This window comes from Rattus norvegicus, chromosome 10 (genome assembly GCF_021556685.1).
Source record: "Rattus norvegicus strain SHRSP/BbbUtx chromosome 10, alternate assembly SHRSP_T2T, whole genome shotgun sequence".
Lineage (NCBI taxonomy): Eukaryota > Metazoa > Chordata > Mammalia > Rodentia > Muridae > Rattus > Rattus norvegicus.
Genome location: NC_141543.1, coordinates 112,987,751 through 113,015,745, shown reverse-complemented (window position 1 = coordinate 113,015,745; position 27,995 = coordinate 112,987,751). Strand labels below are relative to the sequence as shown.

Below are 27,995 nucleotides of genomic sequence, written 5' to 3'. Positions count from 1 at the left end.
CGAGGTAAGGTGGGCGGGGCTCTGCAGCTGTCAAGCGCCCCCGGCCGGTGGGGCGTTCGAGGGACCCGCGGCGCTCGGGGACCCTCCGCCGCCTGCGCGCAGCCTGGGGCCGGCATGGGCGGGGTGGCTGGGCCGGCATGATGAGCTCCTTGGGCAGCCCGGTGCGGGCCTACGATTTTTTACTTAAGTTCCTGTTGGTGGGCGACAGCGACGTGGGCAAGGGAGAGATCCTGGCCAGCTTGCAGGACGGAGCAGCCGAATCTCCTTACGGCCACCCGGCGGGTGAGCGCGGCTGTAGCACCCGGAGTTGCAGCGCTGGGGTGTCGGTGCGAGCGGCCTTTCCAGCGTGGGTTTAGTCTCCAGAGCGGCTGGGTAGAGCTAGGTCCCGCATGCTGGGGAAGACTGCGCTCTGTGGGCGGAGTCCGCAAAGCGGCTCAGGGTGGGCGTTAAGGGAGATCGCAGGTGCGAGCGACGTGTTTGGGAGAAGTGCGTGGGATTACGGGAGGCGTGGGCAGAGAGGCAGCGGACCATGGAGCAGAGGAGACAACAGTCTCGGAGGCTATAACCTTTGGTGCGTGGGACTGCAAGCAGAGAGTAGAAAGACTAGACTCCAGCCTTTGATTCCAAGCACCAAGCTCTGTGTCCTAATGGACAGGACTTCCAGGAGGAGGAGTCTAAGTGACCCTGTAGAGTTGGCTAGGGTGTAGGAAGGAACCCAGTTAAAAGGCTAGAGTCCAGGAGACTGGACACAGGTGAGACCAAAGTGTCTCAGGCTCCAGGGCAGCGAGCTGTGTGTGTCCTAGAAGCTTGAGGTTTGAGACCTTGCACCCCAGAGGAAGGAGACAGAGTGGCAGAATCCTGAGCATAACATCCAAGAATAGTCACGTAGTGATCCAACCCTCAGACTGTGGCTGTGTACAGACTTCTATGACTCCCTATTGTGTCATTTGTGGGGGTTTCAACCCACCTTTCTAATACAGACCCTGTCCAGATGCCTGCCACCCTCTGTTCTCCGGACTTAAAGACTGCTTCCTGCATCTCCAGTCCCCTGGCAATGCCACAAGGTCTAGCAAGGGCCTAAAACTGTGTGGTCCAATGCCAGTAACTGCCAGCCTGGACAGCACAGATTTAGACCTTTCCTTTAGGGTGTAGCTCTGTTGGACAAGAGAGCAAGGGCGTGTACACAGTCGTGTCTCCAGGTCCCGGTGCTCAATGACGCTCGGGCTTCAGCAGAGGCAAAAGAGTAAAATGTTTAACAAGCTCCAAAAGGGGAGGTGAGTCTCACAGTAGATGACTGATGTGGGCAGAGAGAAAGGTGTTAATGACGTGTGAACAGACTTGCTACTGATTGGCTTGAGCAAGGCCACTGCACTTCTGTTGCTTTCCTATGTATTCTGTTGTCAACATGGTGTAAGAGATCGCAGGGGACTGATGCCGTACTTGTGGCCTTTGATTTACTACCTATTTCTTCAAGGGCTAAGAAAAGACCATGAGAAGAGCAGGCCAGGTATGGGTCTCACACCTGTAAACATGGCATTCGAGAAGCAGAGGGGGGAAAATTGCTGTGAGGTTGAGGCTAGCCTGGGCTACAATATAAGACCCTGTCTGGGGAAAACAAAACCGAATGGAAGGGAGTAAAATAGGGAGGAGAGATAAAGAGCAGGAAAATAAACAAGTAGAGGAGAGACAAACATTAAGAAGCTTGGGTCATCATTTGTGACGTGTCACGGGGAGGGTCTCTCCGTGCTCTGGTAGTGAGGTGTTCACAGCTTCATGCTCCACTCTCTTCATCCATGTCCGGGTTTTGTAACCCACTTTGCAATTTCCATACTGCAGAGGTTCGAAACACTAATTCTGTTTTGTAGATATTAGATCAGTGCTCTGTACTCCTGCAGTATTTAAATGAATTCAGCGCTAGCTAACTCTTTTTTTTTTTTTTTTTTTTTTGGTTCTTTTTTTCAGAGCTGGGGACCGAACCCAGGGCCTTGCGCTTCCTAGGCAAGCGCTCTACCACTGAGCTAAATCCCCAACCCCTGGCTAACTCTTTTAACTATAGCTACTCCTGAGTTCCTTACAATGCTGCTTCACCTTTCAATTTAAAAACCTTTTCAAGTTGCTTGCTCTGAAAACACATTGTCTTCGGCTGCACACAGTGTTCTTAGACTATACTGCTCTTTTCCCCTCAATACCTGGTAACTCGTTCACTGTCTTTCTGGTATCTTATGTTGTCATGGTGAAAACATCATGTCATCTGACTTTCTAAATGGGCGATTTGCCTTTTCTTTAGGAATCTTTTGAAGACTGTTTTTCCTTGCCTTACCTTGCTCAATCAGGCCATGACTCAAAAATTTTGATATATATTCTGAATTCCTAGATAAAAGAATACTTTCTTAGTTTTGAGGAATTTGCTTTAGGTCCACAAAATATCTCCCATTGCTTTGTGTTAATTTCTCATTTCTGTTACGAAAAATGACTGCAAACTGGCTTAAAACAACAGAAATTTACTCTTTACACGAAAAATGACTGCAAACTGGCTTAAAACAACAGAAATTTACTCTTTACACGGTTTGGTGTAAGTAGGACCTCATTTCTACATGGAACTCTAGGAAAGCACCTTCTTGTCTTTTCCAACCTTCAGAACCTCCCTGCACTCCAGGGTTCTTGGCCCCTTTCTTTGTCTTCAGAGACATTGGTAGCCAGTGATCTTTCTCAGGTCCCTTCTCTCTAGCATGAGCTCTCTTACCTCCTTTTTTTTTTTTTTCCACTTCAGAGGACACAGTGATAATTTTTGTCCACATCAACAATCTGGGACAGTATCTCCTTTCATTCCGTTGCAATCTTAAATGTTCCTTGCCAAGTACCCTAACATTCACACATCGTGAGGATTCAACATGCACATTGACAAGAGGTCTGCTGTTCTGCCCTGCACGTTTATGGTAGACATCACAGTGTATTTTCCGTAAGCACTCACCTCTTTCTCCTTGTTTTAGTCTTCTCTCTCTCTTTCTGTTTTTGTCTCTTTCACCTGGCTTTTCATGAGTATCTTGTCCTCCTTTGTTGAGCATTTTGATTTTAGTAAGCGGTGTACAGTTGTTTCTGTAGTTGTTAATTCAGGAATGATATCATTTCAGATCCTTTGGCATTTTCTCCTTTTTTCATTCAGTTTTTACATTTCATTAAAAATTTCCTTGAGGTGCTGCAGAGACGGTTCAGTTAAGAGCACTCACTGCTCTTCCAGAGGACCTGGGTTCGACTTCTAGCATCCACTTGCTGCTTGGAACTCACAACTGCCTATAACTTTAGTTCCAGGGGATCTGGTGCTTTCCTCTGACCTCTGTAAGCACCATACATGTACATGCTGTGCATATATGCATGCAGACAGATCATTCATAAACAGAAATTAAAAATAAATGAGTCTTTAAAAGGAAAGGGGGAGGGGAAGAGATGGCTCAGTGCTTAAGAGCACTGACTGCTCTTCCAGAGTCCTGGAGTTCAATTCCCAGCGCTCACATGCCAGCTCACAACTGTAACTCCAAGATTTGAAAACCTCTTTGAATTCGTACTATACCAACTTAATGTTTTATTAACTTGCTCTGTTGTCAAAGTGGTCAGAGTGGATTTTTTTTTTTTTTTTTGGTCCTTGGTCCTTTGGCATGTTTTTTTTTTCCCTTTTAACTTTTTTTTAAACATCTATTTATTTAATGTATATGAGTACACTGTAGCTGTCTTCAGACACATCAGAAGAGGGCATCGGACCCCATTACAGATGGTTGGGAGCCACCATGTGGTTGCTAGGAACTGAACTCAGGACCTCTGGAAGAGCAGTCAGTGTTCCTAACCGTTGAGCCATCTCTCCAGCCCTCCTCTTAACTTTTTGAAGTGAAATATACATGTAGAATGGTGCACATTCTGTTATTACATAGTTCAGTGGATTTCCACAAACCTGGCATATCATGTCACTAGAGTCCAGATTAAGACATGACACCGCCAGGCTCCTGAAGCCCATGTTTCCTCTTCCAGTCACAGCATACCCTCAGCATAATCACAGTCCTGGATTTTGACAGAATGGATCACTCTTGCCTGGGTGGAATTGTGGAGAAGAGAATTTCACAGTGTGTGCTCCTCCGAGTGTCTCTCCTGCTCCTGTATGCTTGTGAGGTTCTCACACTGTATATGTGGTCATTGCTGTTTATTCTCATTATCTGTAAATCTCTTGTATGGCCACACTATGGTTGCTGATCCTCCTGGTTATGGGAATTTATGTGGTTTCCAGTTACTGGTTACAGTGGTTTTCTTTGCTGTACCCACATAATATATGTCTTTTTTATTTATGCTACCAGTGCTGAGCTTGAGACATGTATAGGGCTGAGTGTGTAGCCTAGTCAGACAGAATGTGCTTACCATATGTGCATCTATGTTGCCATAAGCGTGCGCGCGCGCGCACACACACACACACACACACACACACACACACACACACACAGAAACAGATATGGACACTTACACATACATTTAACTTTGGTACTTACTCCTAAATACTTTGTAATTTACATTTGTACCTGTAAATTACCACTTGTACCTTTGCCAACACTTACTACTTTCCTTTTACATTTTAGCTATTCCAATTTGTTTAGTTTTTTAGATTTAAAAAAAATTTTTTTGTAGTTTGCCTTCTTGTATGTAGATAGTCCACATACATGGCCAGTGTCCTTAGATTTCAGAAGAGGATGTTGGATCTCCTAGGAATGGAATTATGGAAAATTGTGAGCTACATGTAGATGCTGGGAACCAAACCCAGGTTCTTTACAAAAGCACCATGAGCTGTTAAGTGCTGAGCCCTCTCTCCAGCCCCTCTTATTATTTCTTTTGGAAGGGCTGGGGATGTCGCTCATTTAGCAGAGTGCTTTCCTAATACACATGAAGCCATAGACTTGCTCCTCAACACCATATTAAAAAACAAAGCAAGGGGTTGGAGAGATGGCTCAGTGGTTAGGAGAACTGGCTGCTCCTCTAGAGGTCCTGGGTTCAATTCCCAGCACCCACATGGCAACGGATAATTGTCTGTAACTGCAGGTCCAGGGGATCTGTGTCACCAGGCATGCATGTAGTGTGTGTGTGTGTGTGTGTGTGTGTGTGTGTGTGTGTGCAGACAAAATACCCAAACACATAAAAAGATTCATTATTTTTAAAGACTAGATGTCATATATCAATAGTCTCAGCGTTTGAGAGAACAGGTTGGAGCGGTGGGGGGCGGGGGTTAGGAGTTCAAGACTATCCTTGGATATGTAGCAAGTTTAAGGGCAACCTGGACTACATGAGATCAGGGCTCCAAAACCAAACAAAAAAAATTAAAGCATTTGTTTAGGATTCTTAATTTATCTGATGGCTAGTGAGATTGAACACATTTCTATTTTTAAATTTCTTCTTTAATAAAATATTCAAGTCTTTGTCTTTTTCTTGTCTGGCTTTGGTCTTGGTCTTGTGTTTAAAAATATAATCTGCCCGTGAGTCTTTCTGTCAGGTACTTGCACATAGCGACTCTCTTCTGTGTACCAGTTTGTCAGTCTTTAGCAGTGACTTTGGACAAACAGAAGACTCTAATTTTAACATAATTCAAATTGCCGGTGTCTCACGGTTAGAACGGAGTCGCGTGTAACAAGTGCCTTCCGATTGCCAAACAATGACTATGTTCCCCTCTGAAAGTTCTGTTTTCTGCCTTTGATACTGATGGCTGCCTTCCGGTTGGAATGTGGCCTGGGTTTATTTTTCTCTTGCTGTCATAACCGTCACAACCAAAAACAATTTGAGAAGGGTTTTATTTTATCTTACAGCTTACAGTGCATGATGAAGGGAAATTAGGGCAGGAATGAAGGCAGACGCCATGGAGGAACACTGTTGACCGGCTTGCTCAATGTGATTTCTGTATATACAGAGGCCACCTGCTCAGGGATGGCACTACCCACAGTGGGCTGGGCCCTTCCATATCAACCGTCAATCAAGAGAATGCCCTCACAGGTTTGCCTACAGGCCAACCTAATGAATGGAATTATTCTTCCAGTTGAGGCTCTCTCTCTTTTTTTTTTAAATGATTCAAGCTCGTGTTAAGCTCACGAAACAAACAAAAACAGAAAAACCTGGAACAACGAACACAGGAACCAACATCCAGCTTTTACTTTTCTGACAGCTATACAGTTGGAGAGACGACTCTCTTCCTTTGTGCTACATCTTTGACAGGCATGCCTTTGACGTACCCTCTGGGTGTGAGCAGTTGGTCTTTATGTTAGCCAACTTCCCGTTTCTTTGAAGAATATCTGGGGTATTCACTTTAGGGAGGAAAAAAAGCTTATTTAGTTCACAGTGTTGGAGGTTTTACTCATGATCCTGTGCTTTGGGGCCTGGTGCAAGGCAGCAAATACATCATGATGTGAGCAGGGGAAGGAGGAAAGCCCTGTAGCTCTTCGAACAGAGAACGAAGATGGGGCTGAGGTCCCACTGTGACCTAAGGCTTCACAGCAGCCCTCTCAAAGGTTCCACCATTTGCCAAACTGTCACCCTGAGAGCAAACCTTAAGCGTGTAGGCCACTGCAGACATTCATTCATACTACAGCAGTCCATTTGTCTCCCCCTGAGCACGTGTCAGTCATGCGATCTCCTCCTGTCTTGCTGAAGGATTCCTGTGAGGTGCATGTTCTCTTTATCCTAACCGTGCGTGGATAAACCTTCCCATCTGTCATCTTGGACATTTTACTATCCTTTGTCCTTTAGCCTTACTATGGTGTCTGTTTCCTGGGGGAGCTATCTTCCATTCCTGTAGTGACTATGGTGATTTTTCTCCTGCACTGGCCCCCCGCCCAGGGTTCTCAGTCCGGTCTAGCAAACATGTCTCCAGTTCAGCCCTTCTGGAATGTTCTTCATTTTTCCAAGCAGGCATGGAATTGAAGAGGGTCAGTATCCACAACACGTTTCTTCTCATACCCATCCCAACACAGGTTTCTTCATTGTCCCAGCTGGTGACACCTCCCACAGCAGCTTGTGACCTTCTGAGGGCTTTTCTGCATTTCGTGAATTTCATTAGAGGTGAGGAAGGGTAGTAGATTAAACAGACCCGGATACTACATCTGTTGCTTCCCAAATGTTTCCAGGCAACCAATCAGGCATGTCATGTTTTCTGACTGCCTATCTTCCTGGTTACATCTCTAGCTGTTTTTCTCAGGAAAATCTCCGTGTATATGTTTGAGCATTGCCTAGCACCCAGGAGGCCCTGTGCTCAATACCAGTACCACAGACAGAGATGCAAAATGCAGCTTTATTGTTTTCAAGCACACAGAAGCACTTCTGTGTAATAATACAGAGGTAATAATAATTTCCGTGTCTTGAAAGTGTGCAAGAGTCATCTCACGAGACGAAGTTATATTATCGGAGGGTGAATAATGCCCTTAAGGTCACATGGCGTGTGGAAGAGAAAGGATGTGGGTAGGCAGGCTGGCTCAGCAGGCTGTGCTAGGTCCCCACCTCTGTCTCTAAGAGATAATGTTCAGGAAAGTCCTCTCTCCGCCAGGCAAGGAGAGTTAAGGCTTCTATACCCTGTGACTCAATTGTAACCTTTTCCCCTTTCTTTGTGCTCCTGACAAATGTTCCTCCCAGACCCGTGTGTTTCCTCATCTTTCTGTTCCGCCAGCAACCGTACATTAGCTCACTTAAAGAGCTACCCTGCTGGTTTCCCATGGCAACCTCTTTAAGGCTTAAAACATGTTGTATAAAGTCATTGCCTCCTAGCGTGAACTCAAGAGTTCTAACCAGAGCCCATGCTCTCTGGAGAAGCTCCCTGAGGAGAGGCTGATTTCCTACTGCTTTACCGGCAGTGGCACCACTTATAAGCATAAAATGAATTTTTTAAATGCAATTTTTTAACGTTCAGAAATGCCTCTGTGTGCTTAAGAAACAATAAAGCTGCATTTTGCGTCTTTTTTGTGGTACTGGTATTGAACACAGGGCCTCCTGAGTGTTAGGCAGTGCTCAAACATAGCATCACCCTCTCCCATGTGTGTGTGCGTATGCCTGTGAGTGTGTACACATGCGACATCTCATATGTATAGCACAACTTTTAGTAGTCAGTTCTCTCCTTCCACTATGTGAATCCTGGGGATGGAACTCGGGCATTGAAGTCTTTATCTGAGCCATCACTCCAGCCTCAAAATAAATGTCCAAAGAGTTTATATGGGACTTGGTATGTGGACTGGCTGTGTAGATACAATGCTTGCCTAAACATGCATGAAGTTGTGGGTTCAATCCTCAACACTACGTATGCTAGACGTACTAATACACACTTCCTGTCACTCAGGCGGTAGAGGCAGAAGATCGGAAGTTCAAGGGTAGCCTGAGATGATGAGACTCCAAGTCTTATTTTTAAAAAATGTTTATGGAATGTCTCCATGTTTTGTGTTGTCTCAGTCTGGTCTTACCCTTTTAAGGCTGTTTAGAATTCTGTGATGAACTTTGGGCCTCACCACCGGCCTTTTCTTTATCACTTGGAGGTGTGGGCAAAGCATCAGTGCAGGGAATCCAGGAAACCATCTCCAGGTGTCCGCATCATGTCGTCTCATCTCCACCCGGCCTACACCGTCTCCAAGATAGTGGACAGTGAGGTTGATAGAGTGGAGTGTTTCCCTTTGTTTTGTAAGCAGCAAGGTGTCTAGTATACCTGGTATACTGTTGACCCCTGTGGAATGGACAAAAGGTTTCTCTTCTTAAAAAAAAATGTATATGGGCATTTTGCCTGCATGTATGTCTGTGTACCACATTCCTGCTGTGCCCAGAGATCACAAGAGGGCATTGGATCTCCCGGAACTGGAGTTACACGGGGTTGTATAGCCACCATGTGGGTGCTGAGAACTGAAGCTGGGGCCTCTGGAAGAACAAATACCCGTAACTAACCAAACCATCTCACCAACCCTCTAAGTAATTTTTAAAAAGTTTTGTTGACATTTACAGAGGTTCATCAGGATGGAACTATGTGTATGGTCTTCGGGGTAATTAGGATGGTTTTAGCTTTGTTTTCCCACAGCATGACTCTTTATTGACATTTGATTTACTTCTCATGTATGCCAGGGCATGTGTGTTAAGGACATTAGATAATGTATGGGAGTTGATCCTGTCCCTTCCACCATGTGGACTCCAGGGATGGACTCTGAGGCATTAGGCTTGGTGACGAGCGCCTTCACTCACTGAACTATCTTACCAGCCTACAGAATTATTTTTCTTTTATGGGTGAATATGGCCGTATGCTTTGGGTTTGTTTTTTTTTCTTAACTGGGTTTGCATTCTGTGATATTAAACTCTTGTCGAGGGTTAAGTTGTTGCTGCTGTTTTAGTTTGAGACAGAATTTCACTGCATAACCCTGGCTGGAATTCACCGTGAAGACTAGGCTGGCCCTGAACTCATAGAGATCTGCTTGCATCTGTCCCCTAAGTTTTAGGATTAACGAACGGCATGTGCCACTACGGCTGGTGTAGATCTTAAATTCCCTTCTTCGCCACAATTAAAACTTCATTGAAAAGTTGACACCCAGACAGGAAACCATTATTGTGTACCTTACCAAAATGTCTCGGGAGAGTAACTGAACTCGAGTTGAGATTTTCTGCGAGGGTGCAGCCATGCAGCATGTACGTAGGCATCATTAGTGTTGCTTTCTTCTAAATGGACAGTCTCCTGCAAGTCTGGCTTTTCCTCCTATATGCTGTAACAATCTACACGAAGAACCACTGTTTGAACATGGCCAGAACTGTGGTGATCTTGTGGTATCTTAGACATTTTACATCCAGGAAATAAGAATTTGGACTTTGGGGTTGTCTAGATGGCTCGGTGGGTAATAGTGTTTGACATCAAATGTGTGTCTGTGTACAAGTATGCAGTGCTTGATGAGGCCAGAAGAGGGCATTGAGTCCCCTGAATCTGCGATTACAGATGGTTGTGAGTTACCGTACAGGTGCTGGGAATTGAACCCAGATCCTCTGCTTTGTATGGTTTTGTTTGGTTTTGTTTCGTTTCTACGTGTAACCTTGGCTGTCCGGGAACTCACTCTGTAGACTAGGCTGGCCTCGAACTCAGAGATCTGCCTGCCTCTCCCTCCTGAGTCCTGGAATCACAGGTACTTACCACCACTGCCAAGCTACAACCAGTGCTCTTAACCAGAGAGCCAGCTCTCCAGCACACTGATTTTAAACTCTTAACATATTGTATACAACTCAAACCTCCACCAGGTCACAGTTGAGTCCTGAACCCTTTACTAACAAGGACACTGACATATAATTTTTGTCGCTAGCCTCAGCTGAGAGGGTGACAAGAGTATACTTGCACCATCAGGGGCCCAAGTAGAGAGATGCTCCCTTGGTGTGTTAGTACCAGAGCTTGACAGCCAGGTCAAAGTCCAGGATGCTATGGTCTCACCAGGGTCTACCTGATACTAGATGCTGACGGTCATGTCTTAGGAAGAATCCTATAATGTCGTTGGTAAAGAATTACATAGGCCCTCACAAATGCTCCTCCAGCTTTGGGCCTGAGGTAAAATGGATCTCAAACGTTTGCTACATTGTATGTACTGTGCATTCCAACCTCTTGCAGTTACTGGTTAATTACCCTCCTCCAAACATGACATTTGAATTAACAGTCTGTTAATTATATTGTGGCTTGTGATAGGATTGGTTTGATTGGCTTAATTAAAAATAAAAAGGCAGGCTTAGAGAGAAAGACTCATAAATACCCATATTAAGCAGTAATTGGCCTTGACATGTAGACTTTTAATTATTAATACAAAAGTGTGTTATCCTGACAGGAAAATATTCATTGACTACTATGAATAGTACACAGTTCTCTCTTAGATTAATGACATCTAACCAGAGATGAAATTGGTTTCTCCAGTCAGAGTGTATGTTGGGGAGGTTGCTGACTGTGGGGTTTGGGTAGAGTCAGTTCAGCATGGTGCAGAAATCAATACCAGAAGACTACATGTGGAGGCCAAATGGCTGGTGTGGGAGGAACCTGCAAAGGAGTGTTTTCAGTGTCCTTTGCCTGTGATGTCTTCCCTGGAGCCTGAGGCTGCTGAAGGAGTTGGGGGGGGGGGGGGAGGTGGGCGTTTCACGTGCTGCCAGTGGAGGAAGGGTTCCCGAGCTGCTGTGACAAGTGATATTAATGAGGCCTTAAAATACAGCAATGGTTTTCTCCAAGAGCTAAAAGCAGAGCCAAGAATCAAGGTGTCAGATAGCCCTGCTCCTGTAGCCTGAGGGGAGGACCCTTCTTCCTTGCTACCCCACTTCTTAGTATTGTTAATCCTTAGTTCTTTGGCATAAGGCAGGCTGGCTCCAGTCTCTGCCTGCGTTGTCATATGGCTTTCCCAGATCTCTACGACTCTTATACTACTAAGCATATCAGGCACTGGATGCAGGGCCCACATTAACTCATCATGGCCTTACCTTGGCTACATCTGAAAAGGCCCTATTTTCCATTTCCAGATAAGGTTACATTCCGGAAATCCAGGAAGACAGGAAATCTAGAGTGGTAACATTCGCATGTGGAAATACCCCGAAAAGGGATATTGCTCCCCCTTTTAAAAGACAGAGTTATACAAGGCAGGCCAAGAACTTGCTATGCAGCTAAGGGCATGCATCCTGAGTGTTGGGATCAAAGGCATGTGTACCACGCCTGAGAACCCTGAGAATGCTTCTGCCTCTACCTCCTGAGCGCTGGAAGCATAAGACATAGACCACCATTCCTGGTTTATGCAGGGCTGAGCATCAGACTCAGAGTTCTGTGCATGCTGGGGCAAGTACCTCGCCAACTGAGCTACACCCTCAGCCAGGTTTTACTCCTCTCATGAAAGCAGAACTGAGAACTTGGATCCCCAAAAGACCACTTCTTCTTACAGCTTAGTACTGGGACCCCTTGGCCAGGTGGTTCTCCGCTGACCAGGACCTTACTAAGGGATTTCCTTCTCCCAGGACCTTCTCCAGAGTAAGCCTCATGCTTAAGGCTCTCACCACTGGAGTGTTCCTGCTAGGCTCTCCTGCTCATATGGTGACTGTGTCACCTCAGGTGACACAGGAGCTTAGCCACAGTCATCTGTTTTCATTGCCTTTATCCAGTCTTTCCAGTAACATTTTCTAAACTGCAAAGAAGAAAGATAGATGTGCAAATAACTTTTATAAAAGATTTATTTATATTTATTTTATGTGCATGGGTCTTTTTCCTGTACATGTGTTTGTACACTGTGTGTATCCAGTGACCATGGTGATTAGAAGTAGGTGTCAGGCCTTTTGAACTAAAGTTAGTAATTTTTTAGCCACCATGTGGGTCCTGGGAGCTGGACCAAAGTCCCCCATAAGAGAAGCCAAGGCTCTTAAGCATTGAGCTATTTCTCCAGCCCCACATGAAAGCAGTTTTATCTACTATCTCTAATAGCCTTTTATTTCTAATAATTGACATTATTACCCATTCACTACTCTTCACTACATTAGAGGAAATTCAACTTATATAGAGAGGAGCTGGAGAGGTGACTCACAAATTAAGAACACTGGAAGTTCTGCTCTTTAGAGGCCTGAGTTCAAGTCCCAACAATCACATGGTGGCTCACAACCATATATATATATAATAGGGTCTGATATATACTGCTGGTGGTCAAGCATTCATGCAGACAAAGTACTCATACATAAAATATATAAAGATATAAACCTTTAAAAATTAAAACAAAATATATGCAGATACACAATCACATGTATATCTACATATAAACACATATTTAATTGCATTATAAAGTTACTGTTGCCTTGAAAAATTGAAGAATATTACCCAAACTATAAGAAAGTATATTTTAAACTGAGCAGAGGTGGCACACATCTTTAATCCCAGCACTTGGGAGGCTGAGGCAGGCTCTGATTTGGAGGCCAGACTGGTCTATTGAGAGAGTTCCGGGACAGCCTGGGCTACCCAGAAAAATCCTGTCTGCAAAAACAAAACAAAAGAAAGTATATTTTAGAACTACAAGTTGTATCAGTTTCTTACAATGTTATGTTTGTAATGTTAAAAATTGCATCTCCTATATAATAATCTATATATAATCTTACTTTGTGGCCGGGAGACCATATAGAGAGGTAATGGGGTGGAAGTGCAAGAAAATATCTAGATGGCCCAATGGTTGGTATGTGGGAAATAACATTGTGTCTAGAAGGTCCAGTGGTTTGTCTGTGGGAAGTAACATTGTTGGTGACTTAACTAATTTTTTAAAAATATTACTTTGTTTCAAAGTAGCTTTTTCATAGTGCCCGTGTGTGTGTGTGTGTGTGTGTGTGTGTGTGTGTGTGTGTGTGTGTGTGTGTGTGTGTGTGTTTTGGAGACCGAGTCAAGGACCTCTTCCATATTAGGCAAACTTTCTACCACTGAGATATATCCTCAGCTCTTGTTTTTGCTGTTTGAGACAGAGTCTCACTATACAGACTGTGGTCTAACCTCAAATTCAAGAGCTTTCTGCTTCAGCCTCCCAGTGGCTGTAGTTTCAAATGTGCACCACCATGTTAATATCCACACTCATTATATGTTTGTTGCTTCCAGAAGATGGCTGTGTGGCTGGAAGCAGCTGCTGGGGCTCTCCCCTGCTCCTATGGCTGGTACTCCAATGACTGGCCAGCTCTGCTTACTAGATAGACACTTGTGGAAACATACAAGGAGCTGGAGTAAGGGTGGAGCCTTGTAGTCTGGTCCTCCACATGGCCAAGCCTCACAGCCTCTCCCTGAGGAGATGACAGTCGGTGGAAATGAAGGTACTTCTTGACCTGGGAGCCTAGTGGGAAATTGGTCATAAAGAAGCATTTTACCCTATCTAGAAAGTGTGTCCCTGGTTGTGTAGACCATGGAAGAACACCAGGCCTAGAGCCTGAAGACATTGAGGTCCTCATGAGCACCCAGCTCTAGGAACTGATTCCTTGCTGACTAAGATGCTGGACAAGACTGAGCTCAAATCCTTGTTAGGGTTTAGTTGCAAAATGTCCTATAAAGGTCATTGAGAAAGGCTTGTTTGCCTGCTGATAGGCTTTGAGGAGGTCACTGGATTTTGAAGGGTTGGACTTCATCAATGGATTGATTAACCCCTTGATGGGTTCATAACTTGATGGCATTATTAAGAAGTGGTAGAGACTGTGGGACCTGGTTAAAGAGAGTAGGTACATGGGAACATGCCCTTGGAGGCTACACATTCTCCTGGGCTCCTCCTCTTCCCTATTTCTTGGGTGTTGTGAGGTAAGCAGCTGTGTTCATCTCACTTTAGGGCCAAAGCACAGTGGTGGGAAATTGATCAACTTGAGCTGTGTCAAGCCTGGAGCACTATAACTTAGCCCATGACTTGTCTTAGTTCTAGGAAGTCATGGCCACAGGATGTCCATCTCAGCACAGAGACTCAGGATGTACACTGAACTAGTGTACCTTAAGGGGCCAGCAGAGTACCAGAGAAGGGGGTGTTCTATGCCTTGTAGAAATCCTCTCCTGTGAGGATTTCTCTCCCTAGGCTTCATGCTCATGTTTGTTCTCTGGATCACACAGCTCTCAGCCCGTTAGGGTCAGCTCACAGCTCACAAACACCATGACAACTGCTCCTGTGTGCTCTATGGGAGCCCATTTCCTTCGTGTTTTCTAGTTATCTGCAAGGGTAAAGGCAAGACAGAGACAGGCGTTTATACTTGCAGTCACCTGACCTTCCTAATCCCAGGATCCTTTTGAAGTTCAGGGTCCTGACATCATGATTCTCTGCAGTTAGACCCTAGCATCTTCTAGGTTAATGGGGAAGGTGGCTCCCTGTTCAGGCCTTCCTAACCTATCTTATAGAACAGACCGGTGACATGCTATCCTTGGATTGAATGTAGTCACAGCCACCAGAGCTTCCTTTACATCCTCTGAGCTAGGTTCCAACCAGGCATGTCTTTTAATCCCAGCACTCAGGGCTATGGGGAAGCAGGTGGAGCTCTGTAAGTTCAAAGCTTGGTCTACAGAGTTCCAGGACAGTCAGGGCTACATGGAGAAACCATGTCTCCAAAAACCATTAAAAAAAATGGTAAGGTGCTCAGAAATAAACATGTTATAAATTACATTTAATCAATATTTTCACCATAAGTGATCTTCTTGTATGAAGGGGCACATTCCTGGCAGCTCACTTCCAGAAATAGAAGGAAGCAGCTGGAGGAGAAGTCAAAATAGATTACTAAATCACTTACTTATCTAAGTGTGTAGAGAATAGTCTGGTTTTTTGTGTGTGTGTGTGTGTGTGTGTGTGTGTGTGCGTGTGAGAGAGAGAGAGAGAGAGAGAGAGAGAGAGAGAGAGAGAGAGGGAGGGGTTTTCTTTTAAGGTTAACATTATCTTTCTCTTAATAACCCTATTATTCTGGCTCATTCCGTGAACACTCTGACATGCTTTGTTTTAGAAGCTCCCCTTATTTTAATCATATTATTTATTAGTATTTATTATATATGTCCACACACACTTGTTCTTGCATGCCATGTCATACTGGTGGAGGTAAGAGGAAAACTTGCAGGAGTCAGTTCTCTCCTCCCACCAGTGCTGCCCCAGGGATCAAGTACAGCTGGCAGGCACCTTCACTCACTGAGTCATCATGTTCTGATAGGCGAGTGCATTAGTCACGTTCAACACGTTTGAACGATGACAGAATCAGAAACATTAGTGTCTCGTGTGTGCGTGTGTGTGTGTGTGTGTGTGTGTGTGTGTGTGAGAGAGAGAGAGAGACAGAGACAGAGACAGAGAGACAGACAGACAGACAGACAGACAGACAGACAGAAATGCATAGTATTTAACAGAGGACTGGTAGCTTCTCCCAGGGCCTGACATCCAGACTCTGTGGAGGTGCTATAGATGAGCCACAGACCCTTGTCAGGTGCCAGGATCTAAGCAGGCATAGCACCACGGCAAGGCAAAGGCCTCATCAAAGCATCAGGGATTCTGAAAAAGGTAGGTGTGTCCTACGCAAAGGGGTTTCAGGCGCTCTCAGGGGCCAGGCCTCTGACCCTAGAAGTCCAGTATACATGTGTGATTGATTCAAGTGATGGATGATTGGGCAGGAAACCTGCAGCCTAGGTTTCCTCTGCCTCTTCCCTACGTGTGGATGAGACCCTGGGTGTAGAGAGCTGTGGAATGCTGATAGAGTGCTCCCAAGCTAGATACCACAGGACCCATAGGGCACAGGTCTACAGCGTGATAGAGCATCAAGGTAGACTAACTTGACCTCAGATAGTAGCACCTGAGCAGCCCCCATTGGGGAACTTCCCTCCCTGGCCTTGGTCAATGGCCTTTTGCCTTCCCGCTAGTTTGTGATGGCAACAGTTACTGGCTTGAGATCTTTTTTTGTGAAACTCTCATTGTGATCAATTCTGTTAACCAAGGCTGATGCCAAATCCAGAGTCCACCTCAAGTATTAGTTCAAAGACAGTCGGATGTTAATTTTTCCTTTTTCTTTTTATTAAGAAAATGGGTTCTGTGAAGGTTAAAAGGCAGGCCAGAAGGCATAGGTGCCAACGTTGGCCATGTAAACATTTAAAGGGCACCTTATATGTTCAAAATAAAAGTTGTGACTCATCCTAATGACTTTGTATTTTATAGCACTTCCTAGTCAGAGAAAAAGTTAAGTGACATGAATTGTTAGGTGCGAGCAGAGCCAAGGATGTGGTGACAAGCCCACAGAGACGATGAGTGAGAACCAATCAGAGCACAGGGGATGATGGACACCCCAGGAGCATCCTGGAGGAGACATGATTGCACACGGGGTAGAATATGGAGACCACCAGAGGCCACCTATATTAGGTGTTACCTAAGGCCCTGAAGAAACATGGCTGTACCCACCCCAGACAAGGACCTTTGAGTTGTGGCAGGTGTGTCTCTACTTCTAGCCAGGAAAACTGAACCCAGGAGAAGGTAAAGAAGCTGCTGGTGGGGGTTGGGGATTTAGCTCAGTGGTAGAGTGCTTGCCTAGGAAGCGCAAGGCCCTGGGTTCGGTCCCCAGCTCCGAAAAAAAGAACCAAAAAAAAAAAAAAAAAAAAAGAAGAAGCTGCTGGTGTGAGAGTCTGGCTACATTTGCGCCTTGGTCATTATGATACTACAGCAGGACCTGCAAACCCTGATGGGTGGGTTTTGCTAGCTGACCAACTGGCTTGCTTCTGTGCAGTAGAAGTGGGGTGAAAGCTCACAATCTCCCCATCCCACAGGCAACAAACTGAATGTGTCCCTTCTCCCAGATTTGTATGTTCAAATCATGATTGTAGGATGTAGGGAGGTTAGGTGGTGGGCGTGAAGTCACCCTGATGAGTTACAAACAGAATCTGGAAAACGCCCTGTCTTCCTGGGCTGAGAGACACTACCGCTGGGAACCAGGAGGCCACACGTTCCAGACCTGAGTCCCCTGGTACTTGATCTTCTGCTCCCTTCTCCAGAGCTGTGAGATGTAGATTTCAGTTATTCAGAAGCAGCATTATGGTGTTTCCGTTATGAATAACCACAGTATTCTGAGAAAGTACTCAACCTAGCCCTGTCCTGCTCGACCTAGCCCTGTCCTAGCTACGGAGAGGGTGGGAAAAACAGACAGCATCCAGAGTGAGGATAAAATAACTCTGAAGAAAGAGCAAATCACTCACTGCCTTAGAGGAAGTGCAGGGTCCATGGGGACCTCCTCCCCAGAACGCAGATGCTGGGAAAGTCACTCACGGTCCTCAGAGCTCTGGGGTCAAGCCTGCTGTCCCCTGCCCTTTGAGAACTGGTCATCTGGGAGCAGGTTGTTCAGGCAAACCTAATAATGGAAGTCTGGGTTAAATGGTTTTTGTTGTTGTAGTAAAGTTTCTTATTTCAAATGTTACTTATGGGGTTGGGGATTTAGCTCAGTGGTAGAGCGCTTGCTTAGCAAGCGCAAGGCCCTGGGTTCGGTCCCCAGCTCCGAAAAAAAAAAGAAAAAAAAATGTTACTTATGTGGATGTGGGTGGATGTGTACACAAGTGTGGATGCCCACAGAGACCAGAAGAGGGCGTCAGAGGTTAACTGTGACGGTACACACCTTTACGCAGCATTCGAGGAGTCAGAGCAGGTGGATCTTTGCGTGTCCAAGGCCAAACCTGGCCTGCAAGTTCTATGCCATCCAGAACTACCCAATCTCAAAACAAAACCGCAAAACAAGCAAGCAAGCAAACAAAAGCCAGAAACAAAGAGATTGTTAGATATCCTGGAGCCAGACTTAAAACAGACACTCTGAAGTGCTGAGCCACCTCCCGGCCCCCTAGACAGATTTTCTTCTAAATTCTTGTTTATGGAGGTCAGTGGACTTTTATGTAGGGAATCTTCCAGTGTATCTTTGGTGGTTTTCCCAGCTTAGGAGTTTCCTCCCATTCCTTCCTCCCCACACTCCTCCCCTTCTTTCTCTCTCTCTCCCCATATCTTCTTCTTTCCTTTCCTCCTTCCAGGAATTGTGCCCTGAACATTTTTGGTGAACAGAAAAGTTAACTCTAAAGTAGTTTAAACCAAAAAAGATATTCCTACATCATGTATCCACCAAGCAAGTCAGGTCTGATCCAGAAGTGGCTGGATCCCAGGAAGCCTGGGTGTTGTGCTGCCTCTCATGTTTCCTGTATCCCACCTAGGGAGGAAGCCGATCCAGGGCCTCTAAACTTGGTGGATGTTGTCAGTGATGGCGGCACATAGACCATGTAACAAGTAGTGTGTCCCTCTCTTCAGTCTTTTGCCAGAACTCGTAGGTATCTGGCTTTTCTCTTGTGTCCAATAAAAATCAAGACAGATATTGGAAACTGAAAACAGTAGTAGCTGGAAAGAAAACTATCTCAAAGGAAAGATAGATGATAAAACTGAAAATTTGAGAAAGACTGAGAACAAGAGGGGGGGAATGTGAAAAATAAGAAAAAAATTATTGGACAAGTTCACAGTGTTTAGCATCTTCTTGATGATATTCCAGAAGGAAAATACAGATACACAGTCCAAGAAAGCTTCTTAATTCAAGCATGGCAGAAGTCTGCAATCCCAGCACGTGGAGGATAGAGGCAGGAGGATTGGGAGTTCAAGATCACCCTTGACTACATTTTGAATTTGAGTTTAGCCAGAGCAACCTTAGACCCTGTCTCAAAAAACAATGACTCAAAAAACAGAATGTTTCTGGGGCAGTTAAGAGAACTGGCTGCTTTTCCAGAGGTCCTGGGTTCAATTTCCCTCACTCACCTGGCAGCTCACAACCAGCTGGAACTTGAGTTCCAGAGGATCTAATGCCCTCTTCTGGTTTCCATAGGTACTGCATGTGTGTGGTGCACAGGCAAAACACACACAGACATAAAATTAAAAAAAAAATTAAAAATAACCAGAATGCTTCTCAGAGTGGAAAGATCTGTAGCCTGCGATTAAAATAACCCATAGAACAGTCAACATGATAAACTTCCCTCTAAGCACAAGTGTGAAGTTACCAAGTGCTGGAGGAGAGATCAGTCTTGCACTCTGGCTGAGAGGAAATCAGATTGTGTTTGAAGAATGGAGGACCAGTTTGACATCTGTACATCAGCAGAAACATACTTCTGAAAGGAAAGTATTCCTTACCTAATTCAAATCCCTACCGAGTTCAAAGATGAGTAAGGACAAACTAAGGATATTCCCAACAGCTCCACATTTACTTTCTGCGCATCCTTCTCAAAGAAGATCCAAGGAAGTCATAAAGAACTCCAAACTCAGCGAGGCTCCTAGCCTAGGCCAAGCAGGAAGATTCTGATGACTGATATAAGTAAGCAGGAAGTTGAGTATGTGTGTGTATGAACATCAGATCCAGGTATCAGACCCAGGGCCTGTGTGGAAAGTCATCTCACTGATCCAGAGACACTGTTTAACTCTAGGTCAAGCAAAGGTTTCAGGCCGAAGAGATGACACAGTTAAGAATACGTGGTGCTCTTTCAGAAGACTTCTAAGGAATCCATGTTCGGTTCCTACATCCACATTAGGCTGTTCTCAACCTTCCACCTCTTTTCTGGTCTTTGTGGGTGAGGAGACATTCATACAGACACATACATAAATGAAAATAAAAAAATAAGCAAAAACTCAAAAGCTCGTGCATGAAGAATAGCACAGTAGAGTGTGGACTGCTTCACTGGTCTAGCGCTAGCCTAACAGCCTAACTGTTCTAGGGGACATGTTTGTCATTGTGCAAATGCATGAGAAGAGACAGAATTATAGCTAGAGGCGTGGAGAAGATTACATTTTTACTTCTCACAGTGGGAAGTCAGTTAAGTCTGCAAACTCAGAAATCAAGAACACAAGAATGTTACTAGAAATTTGGAGAAATATAGTAAAGTGATGATTAATAAAAGTTAAAATGTGGTTAGACACATGCTTAGAGTCACAGAAAGCAGAGGTAGGAGTTGCTGTAAATTCGAAGTTAGCCTGGGCAACACACTAAGACTCAAAAAGCAAGCGAACAAAAAAACCAAAACAATTTTGTGGCTATGGTGGGACACGTCTATAATTTCAACACTTGGGAAGCAAGAAGATCAGGAGTTCAAGGCAAGCTAAGGAATATATGAAGCTAGCCTGGACTACATGAGACACACTGCTGCCGCCAGAGCTGCTATTTTAACTTTGTTCCCTCCGACATAGCTGAGATGAGCTTTTGTGTGTGGTGTGGGGTGGTTAGAACAGAGGGCAGAGGTGAGGAGGGACAGATAAAGAATACGAAGCCCAAATGGCTACAGCACTACAGCAAATCCATCAGCCACCAGGCCATACACAGCTCTGTGAAGACTTAGTGTAGTTCTTGAGAATGGAAGTCCAAGTCAGCATTGTGGGATGAGCGCAGGCCCACTAGGTCAGAGCCCATCTTCGAGACAGCAGTAGGGGATAAGGAAGGCCCAGCATAACCAGTTGGGACACACTGAGCTGATGCAGCCAACGTGGATGCCACAGTGCTTGAATCTGAGTGGTTATCCCCTGGTGGGTGAGTCTGGCGTCCAAGGGAATCTTCAGAGATACATATTCAGGGTCTCACATGACTGCTTGTCAACTTGGAGCAAAGCAGTGGGAAACCTGTTTCTCTATCAGCGCAAGAGTTTCACGTGCTTCACAGTTCTGTTATGGGTGATACATCCAGCCCAAAACCTAAAGTGTCCTCAACCCTTTTGCAGGAATTGATCACAAGACGACCACCATCCTGCTAGATGGCCGAAGGGTGAAACTGCAGCTTTGGTGAGTTGGGCGGGGGCTATTCTAGTCAGGATGTCCTGCCATGGCCCTGGAGCCATGCCCCTTGGCGCCAGCTTGAGCGGGTGGCTTTCCTCAAAAGGTGTTGACACAGTTGTCTGGGTCCACTGAAGCCCATTACCCCATTGTTCAAGGGGATGTGTACCCAGGGCTGAGCTGTGTCCAAGAAAGAGCCTTTGTTGATAGACGACACCTCATTGTCCTGCTTCCTGTTTCACTTCACCTGGTGTTGGTAGAGGTAGAGTGACCAGGACAGCCCAGTTCTCCCACCTCTAGTTCTCACTGTACCACGTGGAGCTCAGAGTGCCCTAGTGCCAAGGGCAGAGGGTTTGTTGACCACCTAGGCTACCACTCCCTCTGCTCTGGCTTCTACGCCTGCCCTAAGCCTGGGAATTAGGCGCTCATTCTCCCTCCGGAGCCCCCTTGACCTGTGGGGAGATACCTCTGAGGTTGTGACTCTAGCTCTGCTGGCTCTGCCCAAAGATGCTGAGTCTGTAGCTGTGTGCATGGCCTAACTTCATTGTGGAATTGGTCTCTCCTGGGTCTCCAGCTCCTGATGACTTTTTTTTTTTTAAGGAAGCCAGGCCCATTTTACTGTTCCAGAGGCCTCAGAAACTCTCAAATGCTCAAAAACAATCCCAGGAACTGGAGAGGTAGCCCAGTGGTTAGGAATACTGACTTCTCTTCCAGTAGGTCTGGGTTTGATTCCCAGAACCTACATGGTGGCTCACAACCGTTAGTTCCAGAGGATCTGATGCCCTCTTCTGGCCTCAGTGAGCACTGCACACATGTGGTACACAGACACAATTGCAGGCAGAAATCCATATACATAAAATAAAAATAAATAAAATTTCAAACAAAACCAAAACGCAATCCCTGTATGATGTGAGGCCTCTCTCAGGTGGTATCAGTTGCTGTATCCACACTGACCCCTGTGCAGTCAACACTTCCACTTGAGTTTCCTAACATCCAAGGCCAGGCTTCCGCCAGCATCCTCCCATGTCTGTGGAGGGCGCTGTGGCTATGTGCAGGGCTCTCATGGGCCTATGTGATTAACAGCATCATGCAAGGTCAGCAGATACAACTCCATGGTACTGTCTTGCCACAGACTTTCTAATGGCTTCCTGTGGTTTTGAAATCTTTGATTACTTCACTTCTCAGAACGGTGGGATGGTCCTTCCCGTGTCTGTGACAAAAGTCAGTGCCTCCGGCTCAGGCTGCCCTTCCTGAGTTGCAGCACTCCTCTCATGGGTTGAGTTAGTTACCAAGCAGAGATGATTTACGACAAACAAATATCCATTCCATGGGCATTGTGAAGACATGCCTGGTATACATGGTGGGGAAAACTCTTCATTCCCAAGAGTAATGCCGAAGTGTGTGTGTTAACAGTATGGGCAGATTGTATATCAATCTACCCTCCAGAGAGTTACCACCATCATCGTGCAATGCCGGGAACCCACCCTGGGAACCTTCCTTTTCCCTGGGAGTTTCTTGGCATGCTGATCTAGCCTTCTGAGTACCATACTCCTGTGTGTCATCATCTGCAGAGCAGAAGTCCTGCCAGTTCCTTGTGTTGATCAACTTAGGGGCATATCTGGAGGATCTGTTTATGATGCAACTGGATGACAAGGAAGGATCTTCCCTATCATTGGAAAAATATTCTGTTTTTTGTCTGTTTGTTTTTGTTTTAAGACAGGGTTTCTCTGTGTAGCCCTGGCTGTCCTGGAACTCACCCTGTAGACCAGGCTGACCTCAAACGCAGAGATCATCCTGCTTCTGCCTTTTGAGCGCTGGGATTAAAGGCGTGTGCCACCATTGCCTGGCTCTAGTTTGACTTTTAAATATTAGGGCTCGGAGAGATAGGTTAGTATTAAGAGCACTTGGTGCTCTTCCAGAGAACCTGGGTTTGGTCTCCAGCACCACACAAGGTTCAAGGTTACCAGTAACTCAGTTCCAGAGAACCTGACACCCTCTTTTGGCCTCTGTAGCATACACGCAGTGCCTGAAAACTCACATAGACACACAGACGCACATAAATAAAAACAAAGACTTTTGTAAGTAAATATTAAAGCTAGGCTTGGGAGTCAGGTGTGATAGTGCATGCCTTTATTCCCAGCACTTTGGAGGCAGGGGCAGGTAGATTTCTGAGTTCGAAGCCAGCCTGGTCTACAGAACGAGTTCCAGGACATTCAGGGTTATACAGAGAGACCCTGTCTCAAAAATGACAAAACAAAACAAAAAACCCAAAACATAAAAAAAAAAAAGCTAGGCATGGTAGCACATGTACACTTGCATGCACACATGTACACATGACCACACACACACACACACACATACACACCACACACACACCACACACACACACACCACATACACACACATACACACATCACACACACACCACACACACACACACACCACATACACACACATACACACATCACACACACACACATACACACATCACACACACCACACACACACCACACACACACACACACACCACACATACACCACACACACACACACACCACACACCACACACACACCACACACACCACACACACACACACCACACACACACATGCCACACACACCACACACACACACACGCCACACACACACTACACACACACACCACACACACATACACACATACCACACACACACACCACACACACACCACACACACATACATACATACCACACACACACCACACACACACCACACACACACACACAAAACAACAACAACGAGCCCAGAAGGATATGTGGATCACACCAGAAGATTCAGGATGGCTTTGTGGCTTTGTCATGGACTGGGAGGTGAGGGCCACCAACTCTAAGGCTGTAAAATGAGGCCATGGCTCCAAAGTGAGAAGGTAGTTATTGGGAAGAAACACCAATTCCCGCTTAACAGTCTCCAACATCTTTTTCAGGGACACCTCCGGGCAAGGGAGATTTTGTACCATATTCCGCTCGTACTCCAGAGGTGCACAGGTAAACAGCATCCCACACCTGGGAGCAAGTTGATTTTGAAGAATAAGTTTATAAGTTTTTACTTAGCAATCTCCCTTATGGCTAGCTGGAGGGTGAGGCAGTTAAGCGTGTATATAAACTGTCGTGGGTGTAATCACACACTGTAACCTGGTGGCTTACGTTCTCTCAGCATCCTGGATGCTGTGTGTGGGCATGCATTCCCGTGAGTGCCTGCATGTGTGTGTACGTGCATGTGCATATGTGTACTTGAGCTTCTTGAATATGTGTACGCATGTCCATGTGTCCACTCTATGGAGAGGGGGACTCACTCTGCATTAGGTGGCAATGTCCCCACATCCTATGCCCCGGAGCAGCTTGTGGATGAGTGCCAGCCTCCAGCTCAATCTGATAGTTGAGAATCTATCAGCGAGTGCATGAAACATCATTGGAAATAATAATGTAGCTCCCACAGAGAACAGATAAGTCAACATTTCATGCTTTTGTGGAGATAAGTAAAATGATTAGTTAGGGACCAGACACAGTGGTGCAAGACTTTAATCCCAGCACTTGAGAGAGAGAAAGGCAGATGGATCTAACTGGGCTCCAGGCCGGCCTCATCTATACAATGAGATGTTGGCTTTGATTTTTAAAAATAACGATTGGTTAGTTATGTCTCGCCAAGTCTCTGGATCAAGCTTGCTTTCATGTGCTGACCTTTGTGACTTCTCCCCCAGGGTGTGATCCTGGTCTATGACATTGCCAACCGATGGTCCTTTGATGGCATTAATCGGTGGATTAAGGAGATTGATGAGGTACGATACATGATATTGACCAGGGATTGAGCCACGTGGCTGTTGGCCAGTGGTTCAACAGTAGAGAGGATGCTTTTCCTCATGGGTGGACCCAGCAGCATGACCACAGGACCTTCAAGGCTCAGGAAACTGGGCTCTGCTGTGCCTCTGCTCAGGCGTGTGGGTTCTTCTGCTTGCCCCTCCCCCATTTGGTGGGATGTTGGGTGGGCAGGGATGGGACGACTGCTTGCCCAGCTATTCCTGGAGACCTAGTGGGGAGCATCAGGCGCGATGATTAGAGTCTTGTGCCTTTCCTAATAAAGGGCCACAGGTCGAGTGTTTTAAAACAACATTGATTTTCTTCAAGTTCAAGGACAGAAGTTGATTTCAGGGCTGTGCTCTTCCTGCCTGTCCCAGCGATAGTGGTAGATGACCCAAAGATAGTGGTAGCTATCTTTGACAGTCACTTCATTCTATTGCCATCGTTGTCATGCGACATTTCCCTGTGCCCCCTCTGTGTCCTCTCCTCGCCTTATGAAGACACCAGTCTTTAGAATAACTCCCCCTCCAATTCAGTAAGTCAGTTCATCTTACGTTACTAGACCATATTATGAAATAAAGTACCATTCGGAGGTTCTGGGTGGGCATGAATTTGCAGGGCCATACCACTCAACCCATTTTCCTTGCTTTTCTCATGCTCTAGCATGCCCCTGGGGTTCCTAAAATCTTGGTGGGAAACCGGCTACACCTGGCATTCAAGCGGCAGGTACCCACCGAGCAGGCCCAGGCCTACGCTGAGCGCCTGGGTGTCACCTTCTTTGAAGTTAGCCCTCTGTGCAACTTCAACATTACAGAGTCCTTCACGGAGCTGGCAAGGATAGTGCTGCTGCGGCATGGGATGGACCGTCTCTGGAGGCCAAGCAAAGGTATGATAGGAGGGCCAGTATAAGTTTCCTTTAGCCCCATCAGATGTGAGGTGGCTCTATATCCTGCATAATTGTCTGCCTCCTAGGGCCTATCTCAAGGCTTCTGTGGCCATTCTCAGAAATCAAATGTATGTAAGGGTTATGAGATGGGTCAGTGGGTAAGGGTACTTGCTGTCAATGTCTCAACCTGAGTTTGATCTCTGAAACCTTCATGGAGGGCTTTTAATCTCCATATGTATAGTTATAACACGTGTGTGTGCACTAAATAAATGTTCACTTCAACAATCAAATATATTTGAAAGGAATAACTTTTACAGATTTGGAAGAAAGCTCATGATAAGATTTTTCCTGTTTGAGGTTCCTAGTTCCTAGAGGGAGGCAATCAGATGTGAGGCTTCTTCCCCCTTGTAGCCATCCCTAATCATAGGAAACATAAAGTAAGCAGTTCTCTTTTCTTTTCCAAGTACTGAGTTTGCAAGACCTCTGCTGCCGTGCTGTGGTATCCTGCACACCTGTGCACCTGGTAGACAAGCTCCCTCTCCCTGTTGCCTTAAGAAGCCACCTTAAGTCCTTCTCTATGGCCAACGGCCTGAATACCAGGATGATGCATGGCCGCTCCTACTCCCTCACTGCCAACTCCAGCCATAAGAGGAACAGCTTCCGAAAAGTCAGGACCATCCGCCCACCCCAGAGTCCACCCAGAAACTGTGCCAGGAACAGCTGCAAAATTTCTTAGAGACTGGAATTGGTGGCAGCGGCCTGTAATCCCAGCTACTCAAGAGGCTGAGGCAGGAGGATCACAAGCTCAAGACCCATCTGAGCTACAGAGTGAGTTCTAGCCCAGCCTGGGCAATTTTGAGACTCTGCCTCAAAATTTTAAAAGTGGACTGGCTCTCTGGGAGAGTCTGGAGACAGACTTTTCCAAACTCAAGAAACACAGTCTCTATCTTTTAACAGCAACAACGCTGCTTCCTTTGGAATGCCTATGCCACCAATGTGGTATGAATGCCCAGTGCGCTGTGATTGACACTTTTGTGTGGATGTGCATGAAGCTCTTGTTCTAGACTTGTGTGTGCAAAGGGAAAAATTAGTATTCTGCTCTACTCCTGATAATATGAAATTATGGATGTTACTTTTTAATCATGATTGTTGTGCAACTTTTTTCCGCTTTTATATGGCTGATAAAATGTGTGTAGTGAATAGATGTTCAAGGAAATTTCAGAAGCAATGATAATCAGATAGTCTAGCATTACTGATACTACAAGGGGGGCCTTTTGTAAACATTTTAATGTAAAAGCCCCAACTTATTAAAAAAATGCTGCCACTGCACAGATTGTGTACAACAGGTCTGTCCTATTTGGGTAGGACATGGATTTGATAAAGTTTTTGCTATGCTGTTTACTACATTTTGAGATTAATAAGTAATCTATATTCATATTTTTCTGTAAACTACATATTTTGTACAAAGTATCCTACAAGTTGTGAAACTATGGGAAGAAAATGCCAAAGATATCTCCAATTATGTTGAACACAACCAGCATTGTTTCAACGGATTAGCAAGGAGAAAGGTATTTCAGTAACAGAGAAGTAAAAACAGTTATTTAAGGAAATATTTCTCAATAAAGTGGATACTTGCTCCTCTCTGGACAGAGTCATGGTATCTCTTTCTAGATCCAGGTACATCACAGCTTTTCTTTTCTCCACTTGTCTCCTTGTCTGCTTCATGATGTTTACCACAAAGCTAAGCTTTGTCCTGTGTCACCTTTGGAAAGGATTTCTTCCCAGAGAGGAAATGCAAGAGAAAGAAAGCAGTCATGCTGGGTGTCATGACTAATGTCTATCATCCCAGTTCTTCAGAGGCTGAAACAATATTGCTGGAATATGTTGACCAACTTGGAACTACACCGAGAGAGAGTTCCAGAGTTAGAGAGTAAGACCTTGTCTCAACAAGATAAAGTGGAAGTACTAAAAGACAACACTCTCTCATGTTCTCCTGGTAAGTGTCAGAGGTTTGTTAGAACTGT

At 45.5% G+C, this 27,995-nt stretch overlaps 1 protein-coding gene and 1 long non-coding RNA gene across 2 annotated transcripts; one reads left to right on the top strand and one right to left on the bottom strand.

Moving 5' to 3' along the window:
• The first annotated feature begins 27 nt into the window (after positions 1–27).
• On the top strand, positions 28–27,618 carry Rab40b (Rab40b, member RAS oncogene family). The gene is given in 6 exon segments (NM_001107076.1): positions 28–282; positions 21,200–21,260; positions 24,215–24,275; positions 24,989–25,066; positions 25,749–25,971; positions 26,436–27,618. Coding segments are annotated over 6 exon segments (840 nt in total). The 5' UTR covers positions 28–137; the 3' UTR covers positions 26,708–27,618.
• LOC148003222 (uncharacterized) lies at positions 17,046–20,097 on the bottom strand. Its single transcript, XR_015632358.1, has 2 exons — positions 18,002–20,097; positions 17,046–17,895 (listed from the first exon to the last, which is right to left on the bottom strand). It is a non-coding gene; the product is annotated as an uncharacterized LOC148003222 (long non-coding RNA).
• Positions 27,619–27,995: the final 377 nt, after the last annotated feature.